The sequence below is a fragment of the Pleurodeles waltl genome, chromosome 6 (assembly GCF_031143425.1).
Source record: "Pleurodeles waltl isolate 20211129_DDA chromosome 6, aPleWal1.hap1.20221129, whole genome shotgun sequence".
Taxonomy (NCBI): Eukaryota; Metazoa; Chordata; class Amphibia; order Caudata; family Salamandridae; genus Pleurodeles; species Pleurodeles waltl.
The window spans coordinates 613550179-613562305 of NC_090445.1; the positions used below are offsets into that span (position 1 = coordinate 613550179).

General features: G+C 41.3%; 1 protein-coding gene across 12 annotated transcripts in view; it reads left to right on the forward strand.

Annotated features, from left to right (window-relative positions):
- The window catches only part of NAV1 (neuron navigator 1), a 950201-nt gene that overhangs the window by 690691 nt on the left and 247383 nt on the right, over positions 1-12127 (forward strand). For all 12 annotated transcript variants that reach the window (XM_069238908.1, XM_069238913.1, XM_069238909.1 and 9 more), the window contains one exon: positions 4259-4553. In XM_069238908.1, coding sequence (XP_069095009.1) covers positions 4259-4553 — 295 coding nt within the window. The remainder of the gene's footprint in view (positions 1-4258; positions 4554-12127) is intronic.

A 12127-nucleotide genomic window follows, 5' to 3' on the forward strand; every position in this document is an offset into this window, starting at 1 on the left:
TCACCCTAAAATGTAGAACCTTGGCTAACCACTCTTAGAGGATAAGCCGCAGCAGACCATTATCGGAAGAGGAGCATCAGCAGCCCATCCTAGTAAGAGGATTCTCATCCTAGGGAGATGGGCCGCAACAAACCATCTTAGGTGTAGAGAAGTTGGCATATTGCCCCAGAAAAATGTGCTATAGTAGACCTCTCAAAGAGGTGTTGCCCTAAGAAATCACCATATTAAGAGATCATTTAACAAAGCCCTTATTACAATACAATTCAATAGATCCTCTTCAGAGGGGGTACACAGCAGATCTGCTTCTCCAACACCAAATGTTTTAGCCTCACAAATTGCTCTGGGAAACAGCTCTACAGCAGCTGAATTGAGGGATTCACATTTTTAAACAACTGCATCCTCTGTCTTTGGTCACTACATCCACTCTGAAGCCACATCCATCCATAGTTTCCACTTAAATGAGAATGCTTTCATTTTCCTTTAAATTTGTGGCAGATTCATATTCCCCTTCACCATCACACCCCTTAGATTTTAGCCTCACAAATTGCTCTGGGAAACAGCACTACAGCAGCTGAATTGAGGAATTCACATTTGTAAACAACTGCTTCCTTTGTCTTTGGTCACTACATTCACTCTGAAGCCACATCCACCCATAAGCTTCCACTTAAATGAGAATGCTTTAATTTTCCTTTACATTTGTGGCAGATTCATATTCCCCATCACCATCATTCAGTTCTTTCACCATCATAAACAGATAAATCGCCATTTGCAGAAAATGAAACGTTGGTGATGAGTGAAAAATATACAGTAACTCAATGACCTATAATATTGTGATTCCTTTGTCATGAACAATATGCACAAACCATCCTCCAAATATGAACCACTTCAAATCTCATAGAGGTACTTAACATATAAAACAAAAATATCCACACACATACGAAACCTAGATATGTAAGCTAGTATCATGCCAGACATGTTTTCAGACTTTTTTTTATTTATTGGTCAACATTAATAGAATCCAATTAGGAAGCACATTAAAACTGGCTAAGACTACTCGTGCTGCAAGAAAACTGTCAACATTTAATAGTGTGCCCTAATAGCATCCTTTTCCCACAAGCTCTTCTGTCAAGGGTAAGGTCATTTGAAGTAATTAGTGGTAATGGATTGATCCCTAGCAGTATGCTTGAGCCTGCTGAATGCTGCCCCTCTGTGTATGACTGTGACTGACCGTGCTTCTGTGAGAGGCGGAAGGTCAGTGACACTGCACCTGCTAAATAAGGGCAGGCAGGCGCTCACTAGTCTCAGAAAATACTAGACAGAGGGTAAGAAGGGCAAAAATAACTTGATCATGCAGGGATAGCAAAGGAGGTATGTTGGAAAACTCATCATGATGGACAGCCTTGGGACATGCTGAGTTAGTCGGTCGGGTAGTCTGTCGGTCAGTCAGACTAAAGAAACTGGGTATGAGTGCTAGGCAGACCAATAACATAAGCTTGTCCCTTTGTTGCATAATTACTGGTGCAGTGTGAGTTCTGTTTTTGCAACAAGCACACAGCCTCCTACTTTTAGCACACACGTCCACTCTCTGCTTGCGATTTCCCTTGCATACTGAAAATAGAAGTGAGCAGCACATGCTTCACCAACGGAATGATGCGGAGTACACATACATGTATGCACCATTTAGCAATTGTGGTGCTCTACAAAAGAATGTGTAGTCAGACTAGGAAGCAGTGGCAAGTCTAGTGCTAAGGGATACATTTTAATTGGAAGGAATGAATGCCCTGATGCCCTTGGCTAACTGGCACTCATTCACACGGTTCAGTTAGACTGACCATGTTGGCATGTGACCACTTTCTTATAGTTCCACAATGTACTTCTTTGCATGGGCTCTCAGATCTCTCTGACATCCGACACCTTCTTAAAAGCTAGGAGTACTTTTCTGTTGGTTAAGATGTGCTTCTGGGTACATAGATGAAATGCAAAGCAGAATGTGTGGCAATGGAGTACAGCAGCCACCTCAGTGGTCTCACAACATCCAGGCCAAGGTAAAGCTCTGTAGCAGAATATTGCATCAGAAAGGCAGAGATGATGCTCTGAACATCCCGAACTAAAACTTCAGGTGGAGAACGAATGTCCTGTTTCAATGCTTTTCTTAAAAAAGGCTCAAATTCGCCATGTTTCCTTCCTTCCGATGTGCACAGCTCGGAGGCTCAGTCATAATTTGAGATCTCTGTGAGACACACAATAGCTCCTCTTTTCACGGGTTCGCCCTGTGAAAAGCCGATATCACATGGTGAAAAGAAAAAGTAAGTTGCAAAATCCTTCACGGATCAGGTTTCTAGGTTGTGAGTCGAGGTTCTGGACAGTTGAAACCCACTGGGAGCTTTACAAACTCTCCTGGACGTGGCTTCAAATCTATTTTTGGAGCCTACTAAGCTCTCAGTGGCACCCCTCTGTTTGGCCCTACCTCCAGTGTACCTGGTAAGACCTGTAACAGGCTCAAAGCCCCGCCACCTCACCTGACACGGTCTCCTCTTTTTCCTAATACTTAAATATTGTAAAGGCTGGCTGATCTGTAAGTTTGCATATTACAGGTCGATGTCATCTGCGCATAGGCGCTGGAATTTGGGGTGGCAGGTGGGTGCTCCAACACACCTCCCACTGCAAGAATCCCATGCTGGGTTTCTAAATGTGAGCAAGCATTAAAGATTACTTTAAATTTATTTTGTCTGTCACATTTGCTGTGCGTTCAAAGACACAGGTCAAATATCAGTCTAGTCTTCTGACAAACTGCTGAGTTTTCTTAAACATGGAGACCAGTGTTTACTTTCCTTACTCTTACTGCAAAATATGACTTTTTTGTGTAGGGATGTATGTGACAATCTTGCTGGTGTGGAAAAAAAGTTTGTGGGATGTCGTTTTTTTTCCCAACAAAAACTTAAATACTTGTTAAATAACTGTAGAAACACTTCAAAATAAAGTTAGTAAAACACTTTTTTTTTTAATTAGGATCATAACAAATCAAGCCACTTTACTTGCTGATGTGCAAATAACAAATATTCGCTTAAACACAATTTCCACACAATATTGTTTGTGCGCTACATAGTTTTATCAGTCAAATATCGGTGAAATTGTATTTCTGGGCAAATTTAGTGGTAATTTCAATGGAAAAATGCTTTAGTAACATATTTGTGGCAGTGGCCTCCTAAATGCAACCCCAGCTACATACTACACCTTTACGATGTTCCAGCTGAATTGTTGTGGTTCATTTGCAACACTTATTCCTCGTGTCATGCTTTTTATTTTTATTATTTTTAAATAGAATCCCCATGACTTCAGTGGTGTATTATTGATGGCAGCATCCCCGGTCTGAAAACTGTTCAAGCACCACTGCATGTGGGATAGCATCAGAAATGTCATTGCACATGGCGTTTCCCCTTCCCCTTCATAGCATGCATAGAATATTACAACTAAAACAATTTGGGTTGACCAGTGAGATAAAGAGGGTGGATGACATCTGGGCCAATTAATCATTCAAATGCCTAACAAGTACTGCCCATCATGGCAGAATTGTGCCTTTTTATGGTTAAGAAGTGAGGTCATATGGCTTACAAGTTCATCATATGCCCCAAAAGTGACATACCATGGCACATAAGGTGCATCACCTGCACAAGATGTGTCATGATTCATTAGTTTTATCGTTTACTCCTAAATAATCTAGCTGTTCCCAGGAAGTGCCAATACACAACAGTAGTAAATATGGTGTATGTCTGATTCATCCATGAATGTGATAATCTGTGCATTCGTGGATAAATCATACATCCACCATATTAACTACTGCTTTAGCAAAAAGAAAATCCAATCAACTATTGTTTTCCCTATATCAGAGTATTTATTGGTTGCACATGCACCTAGGACCCAGACATAGGCACGTGCAACAGGAGCTCTATAATTCTTGTTTAATATGGCATTGTCAAAAGTAGACCCTAGTGGACTGTGAGACTTCAGAGGTTTTTCACTGATACCTATTAAACTGTCAGAAGAATCACCTAGTGGCTGTTAGGGGTATGACACCTGAGGGATTGCAGAGGCACTGGTGTACCTTTTGTCACAGGTGTGACTGTGATGCCACGGTAAACCACTCCTCCCCCAACATAACACTGCTGTAACTACACTGAGGCATCGGCAAGGTGAATCTTTCCATATAGGGAATGTAAAAATTATGAAATGTCTCACCCTTCTTCATTGTCCTTGTCAGTTGCGCACAGATGCTGAGAAGCGGTCGCTGGTGGAAAGTGGGCTTACCTGGTACAGCGAGACAGAAGAGAAGACCCCCAAGAAGCTGGAGTACGACAGTGGCAGTCTAAAGATGGAGCACAGCTCACGCTGGAGGAGGGAGCGCACTGAGAGCTATGGCGATGAGCCCGCCAAGGGGGAGCTCAAGAAGCCTGTGACTCTCGGTCAACCTGGTTCCCTGAAGAAGGGCAAGAACCCACCAGTGGCAGTCACATCACCAATCACCCACAATGTCCAGAGTACCCTGAAGGTGGCTGGTAAGGAACCCTAGTATCTGTGACCGCTTATGAAGTGAAATGTTGAACGTCTGATTGTTTTTTGCACAGGGTATCTGTTCATGGTGCAGGGTGTCTGAATAAATAATGGGGAACTTGTAAGAGGAAAGTGTTGCACTTCTGAGCCTACATAGGTAAATTATTAAGCCCTAAGCACAGACTCTCAACTGGTTTAAACAACATTTTGGATTGACAGTTGATAGGTATACAAAGGGAGGGAATTATACTCCGTTGCCTGTACAAACACCCAGTGCAGGATGACAAAGGGCTTCTACTCTTAAATCCTTGTATTCACTATACTACAAAATCTTGTGAGTAGTGGCTATATGAAAATAATTTAATCACTATTCCTATCATATTTCACGCTTTCATTATTCCAAGAAATGCAAAAATGTGTGATTTTTCTTTTTCAACAAATTTAGTCTTGATCAAAACCTACACACCAACAATTCAAAGAATAATACTAAATGTGAATGTGTGGAACTGCAAGTAATAGAAAACAAGTTAAAATGTAAGTATTTGGTTATATATAAAGTTAGTGAATTTATTATCAAGCTTATAAGAGAAGCAGGAAACAAAAGCAGGGCAAAGACTAGGGAAAATAAAAAGTGCATAAGAAAAGGAAGAACCCGCTTTTAATTGGAAGTTGAGAGAATAATGAAACATGAGGGAACAGATGATCCTGTATATCTGAAGGAATCAGTTGATATAGAATAATGCATGCCTTTTGCTTTGCTCAAAAAGTATCTTTTACGCAACAGCTTCAATAACTGCACGGACGTTTCAACTATACCAAAACCAAAGAAAATCAACTCAATTCAGTGCTTGCACATTTGGGATAGTGCCCACGTTATCTGTACTATCTATAGCTTGTTCGTATGACTAGTTTAAGTGCATCTGTTAAGTGTGCAAATACCATTTGTCCAGCCTCCACATTCTGTGAAGGTGAGGTAAGCAAGGGATGGCGCAACATGAGTGAGAACAGGAAAGAGAAACTTTGTGGCGCGTGCACTTCTGACTACATTGAATGCATGGAACCTCTTTTTGGGTTGATTTGAGGCTTAAGTATGGGTTTGGGTAGATTCCTATGGGCTGAACCTTTTCTGAGGAAAGGGGTGACTAAGTTTATCAAGTACACAGTACTTGCGAGAAACACCGTACTGGAAATAATTGGTTTGCCAAAAGGGAGCTATAGTGCCATGTGAGTTGTTAAGGATGGAACTCTTTTGGCTCTTTCTTGACTGTATAAAGCTGTGACATAAGTGTTAGAGTGTGGTGAAGTGAATGCAGGTTTTGAATGTTGAATTTCTGGTTACACACAGGCAAATAAAGACGTGTAATACCCAGCCCTGTGTGTGGTGTAGGTCATTGGCAGATACCCAGAATAGGGAAGATGCTACAACAGGCAGTAAGATAGGGGTTAAGTAACCCTAGGATCAACCGTGCTCTCCTAGAGAGTTTGCCGTGGACCAAGGAAACTGTGTGTACGACACGTGCCTCTGTTGAAGTGCGGAATTGACATTTGGTGTATGTGGAGTCAGAGCGCAACTCCAGCTGGTGCGAAGCACTTGAAGATAACAAAAACATAATTTAGGTGTCTATACATTGTTGGCCAAGAACCTGCTGGCAAGGCCTTAAAGAGAGGGTACATTGCTACTATGCAACATAAAGTTATAATTATATGGAGTGGTAATGCTAAAGGCAATCACACACCAATACAGAAAAGAAGCGCTGAAAACTACCATAGTCAGATAGGAGTAGAATACACAGAAGCGGTAGCTGACAGAATAATGGACAATAAAGCATTCTGTTGCACCAGAGTCTTGATAAGAAAACCTCTTCAACCTCAGCAGCGGGTGAAGAGACACAAGTAGAACTGGGGTTGTGCTTACTGAGTTGTCCAATACCTGAAGCGGCATACCAGAAAAGCTGCTGGCTCAGAAAAACTCCAAAGGTCTCCAGAAAAGTGAAGGGCTCCAATGGAGACCAAGAAAGAGATCACATTTCCACAGACTGTCCAAGATAACCCATAGGCCAGCACATCACAGGGCCTTAGAGATGTCATGGAGGAATTGGGTCCTAGTGGACAGCAGACAGTATCGGAGAGACCGCCATTCTCAGTGTCAGCCAATCTCGGAAATGATTATAATACTGCCGCCGTCCTGAAACCAACACCATCAGAAACAGCCAAAAACCAGAATATTGGCAATAGATAGGCTGCTTAGGTAGAGACAGACATTTGATGATTTCATTAATGCACGAAAAACAAACCGATACAGAAAGATTATCAAATACCTTAAAAGTCGTGCTGATGAGGGTGTAAAATAAGTCATAAAGAAATACAGTGAACTGACGAAGTTACATACCATCAAATTAAAGACGCTTCAAAACCCTCAAGTTCAATCCAGTGCTGAGTGTACATTACGAAACATACATTTTCAGTAAAGAATGACCGAGTTGGTGAAACACTCTAAATTACATGAACTTAATGATCAGGAAGCAAAATGTCTGAGTTATTGATGGATGCCTGTCACATTTATTCAGATGAGGAATGCTGGCAGTAACTCTTAGTCTGGACCAAGCACTTATGCTACCAGAGCTGTGGAACGTGCAGATCGACAATCTGCTGACATGAGGCTGGAGGTGCCCTAAGTGAGTCAGTTATGAAAGCAAAATCACAAGGTTAAAGGACACAAAGTGATGTCTCCACAAAAAAGGAAGTTGTGTTTCAGGTGTTGATTCTCATTTCCACACGAAGGCAAATGTCCCACCATTGGACAGATATGAAAAGGCTGTGGGGAAGAGAACCATATTGTAAAGATTTTCAAGGCGAAAGCAAAAGTAAGTGCATCACAGTGAGAAGACCAAATGGTCACCCGAACGTTCCAGAAGCGACGTTCGATGCACGCTACCAGGCCAAGTGACAACACCAGTTGAGACAAATCAACACCAACCAAAGTCAATTGTCATCTGAATCATTGTCAAAACGTTTTTCAATATCAATATCAAGTGCAACTGAAGAAGATGCTTGTCCAGTGTGGATGTTTACCTCAGATAGGTGCGCGCATGTTGGATTCGCCACATGTGAAGAAAAATACCAATCAAAGAAAAGTCGACATGAAAAAGCACCAAAGTTATTCAAACATTGGCCATAGATTATGCTAAAAGTAACTGGTTGTTCAACACCTTTCATTATCAACAGTGGTGCATCCGTAAACATTATGCCTGAGGAGAAATATAATCAACTGTCTCCATTGAAAACTAAAGTATATACATGGTATGCATCAATGGCATCGAAAAGTTGAGGTTCGTTCGTAGTGACGACGGAACACAAGTAGACAAAAGTGCAAGCACCCATTCATGTGCTGCAAGCTACGGCGTCAAGTGCCTGTTTACTCCATTTCAGCACAGCTGCTGATATGGGACTGGTCTCTATAAAATGCAACATGAATGTTCATCAAAAAACAGTAAGTCAGTTCCCTTAATTATTTCATGGATTAGGAAAATTTAAGACTATGAAAGTACAATTACGTATTAATGAGGACATTTGTCCTGTGGCTCAGACATAGACTAATTGCATTTCATTTACACAAAGCTGTTGAGAAGAAACTTGAATCATTACTTAAACATAATATCATTGAGCATTCTACTGGTCCAGTGCCATGGGTTTCTCCTATAGTGGTAGTACCCAAAAAGGACAGTCAAGCAGCTGTGTGCGCATTTTTATGGATATGCGTCAAGCGAACAAGGCAATTGAAAGAACGACATCCAAGTCTGCAAATTGATGACATGGTAACACAATTGAATGGTTCAAAGGTCTTATTGCTCCTTGATTTAAATAAAGGATATCAGCTCGAACTCGAGGAGACCTGCAGGTACACTACAACCTTGTCCACACATATTGGTCTATATCAATATAAAAGACTAGATTTTAGTGTGCCATCAGCTACAGGGCTTTTTGTAGATTGTATCATACAGCTTGTTATGAACGCTTTCAACTATAGTGATGACATCTTAGTTTTCGGAGCAGAACAGAAGAAGCATGATAATGCTCTCAAGTAAGTGTGTCATTTACTTGTTGATTCAAGCTTTAACTTTGAATGCTGAGAAATGTGAATTCCATAAGACAAAGCTAGAGTTCTTTGGCCGCATCTTTTCTGATGGGGGGTATAACACCCAATCCAGCTAAAGTGCAAGCGTTGTCAGCTGCAAGTCCCCTCCCCCCAACAAGATGTTTCCATGTTAAATTCATTCCACAGCATGGCCAGTTACAATTCTAGATACATATAAGACTTTGCCACAGTGAGCACTCCATTGAGAGACTTGATGGAAAAAGAATGTTTCATTTCATTGACCACATGAATACAAGCAAACCTTTAAGAAAATCAAACAAGCTATTGAGCACTACTGAAATGGCATATTGTAATCCAGAGATTCATACAGCACTTGTTGTTGATGCTATCTCAGTTGGGTTAGGTGAAATCCTTGCATAGCACAGGGGACACCCAAATGCTCAAAGACCTATTGTGGCACATGTAAGCAAACATTTGATCCAAACTGATTGTGCTTATGTACAACCTGAGATAGAAAGTTTAGCAGTGGTGTGGGCTTGTGAACATCTCCATGTGTTCTTATAGGGAAAGCCTTTTACACTTGTGACAGATCATCAAGCATTGGTGATAATTTTTGGCAAACCAAAGGCCAAGATGCCTCCACGTATTGTACGTTAGGATCTACGATTACAAGAATACAACAACACAATCATGCACCATCCAGGGAAAGATCAAAACCGTGTTGACTACTTCTCCAGAGTGCATATACAGTGTCATGGTACCCTTTCCTAGACCGCCGAAGCCTGCGTTAATTTTCTTTGTGGAATCAAACACACAAGCTGCTGTTTTGATGTAGAAAACTGTCACTGCCATGCGGCAAATAGTGACATGTTAAAACTCAGACATTATTACACATCAGTCCTGGAACCAGCTCAATTGATCTCTTGCCCATATCAGTGAATACCAGAAGTTTTAAAATGTCATAAATTAACTGTCTGCAACTCAAGAAGCCAATATCCTAAGGGTTTTGAGAATTGTTACTCCGGCTAGTATGCGACAACAGATAAATGAAGTTGCCCATGAATAGCATTGTTGAATCGTTGCCACAAAACGAGCTTTCCAAGACCGAATCGCATCTCAATGAGAGAGTTGAGAGTCAAAGGCCTGTCATCTGCAAGTGCCTGTCATCGTGAACCACTCAATACACCCTAAGCATGCGCGAGTTGCCAAAACACTCATTACACCCTAAGCATGTCAGAGTTGCCCAAGCATGTATGGGAAAGGAGTGCTGTTGACTCTTTTGGTCCTCTTGGCCAAGTACATCTCCTGATGATGATTGTTGGGGAATTCTTCAGTTTTCCATTGATAGAAGATCTCTCCTCTTACCACTCAAGAGAGAGTCATCAAGAGATTAGGCAGTATCTTTGTGACATGGGGTATTCCTGCGATCTTAAAATCTGACAATGGCCCACGTTTCAGCAGTTGATTTTTCAGAGACTTTCTCAGTCATCTTAATGGGAAGCATCAGAAGAGCACATCTCTTTGGTCACAGGTCAATGGCCTTGTTGAACGTTTCATGAGTACATTGAAGAAAGCTGTTCAGTGTGCTGTATTGGAAAAACTCGCCCTTAAAACTGTCTTGAATTCTAACCTGGGAGCTTACTGTTAGACCCCCACACTCAACCACAGGTGAAAGCCCTCAATTTTATGTTCGGGAGAGGCATGATGACCAAGTTACCTCGATGGACCAACAGAAGACCAAGTACTGAGGAAGAAACCCGTACCTAAGACTTGGATCGTAAAAGGAGAATTAAGGCCTATGCAGACAAGTGACGACATGCAAAAGACATTGTTTTCACTAGAGGAGATCCAGTCGAGAAAATGTATGTCTGATGCTGCATTTGATGCAGCGCCATTCCATGTCGTAACCAGCAAAGTATACATGGTGTCTGCCCAACGTCCTGGGAAGTCCATTATGTGAGATTCCTTTTATTTCCAACAGGTTGCTCACCACTCATCAGATACTGATGTCAACGGAGAGACTGGGTCGGAAAGAAATATTGAAAATCCCCTGAGTGCTGCTGTTGTTCCTGCATCCCTATTGCACATCATTGACACTTCTATTGCAGGTTCCCAGTTTCCAAAGACATGATCGGGATGAGTATTCAGAGCACTACGAGGGCTCATTAAAGAACTATGATAGTACATATTTGTAAACATGTTTAATTTCTTATTTAACAGAGGGGGGGTATAGTCTCATGTGAATTGTTAATGACAGAACCATTTTGGCTCCTGATCGACTACGTAGAACTGTGACGCAAGTGTAAATGGTGGGTGAAGTGAATGCAGGTTTAGAATGTTGAGTTCACAGATACATGCAGACAAATACATACGTGTAATAAATAACACCATGTTTGGCATTTTCATTGGCAGGTACCCAGGCTGGGGAAAAAGCTACATGAGCCATTGCATGTGATTTGTTTTAGCTCTCTGATCCCCTGGAAAAGAGTCCCACTACACTGCTGCTAATGGAGACGTTTCAACAGTGGCAACATAAAAAATGTAGACCTGTAGAGTATACTTCATCACTCTTCAGCCAGTACTTTTTAAAGACAAGTGCACATTTTGGTTTCATAAAACCAGAGTGATGGAAATAGGCAGAAGTTACATATCATTAGTAAATAATAAGATACTTTTCCTTGTGTAGTAACTCTTTAAGACTTTATTTCAACAGTAGAATAATCTGAAACCTAAACATCGAGTATGAGGCCTGTGAGAAAATGTTTACTTGATGACCATTTTAAAAAGAAAGCACCTTTAGGTTAATACATGTGGAGATGTAGCATGATGGGGTCCCTGTCCTTTAGCACCACAGTCATTTGTGTCACTGTGCTACTCTTCTCTTTACTCATTAGGAACATCAGCCTGCACAGGCTCATTGTTTCAAACAGGTTCTAAAACTGATATCCAAGAGAGCTCTCTGAGGGCTAAATCTATAAATTGGGTTGGGGGAGGCAGATGCTGAATTCTCTGTTGATAGTTTACACATCCTCCCCTCTTTTTCTTCCTGAAATCAAGCTATTGAGAACAGGTAATGAACACTAAAGAAGTGTGAACTAACAATGCATCTTTCGAAGAGCTTGTCAATGAAAGAAGCAGCCATTTTGTTTTGAGCTGTTGCTTATTAATAATTCAGAAGTTCATAGCTGCTAGTTAGTATTAGATCATTAGTAGTGCATTCATCCGCTTCCAGCTTTACAAAACTGACCACATTGCACGATAAGACTTGTAGACCCACTTTCTATACCTTTAGAAAATGAAATTACAAATACTGGGATGCAAAATACTGTTCTTTACATAGCCACTGATGGAGAAAGTTGCCCTTATGCCACGGGGCCAGCTGACAACTCTGAATTTTATCTTGCGTAAGGTAGTGATAGCTACATGGCAAAGGAAACATTTCCTGGTGTCTGCCTGTCAGGGGATTCGTCATGATTACCTGCC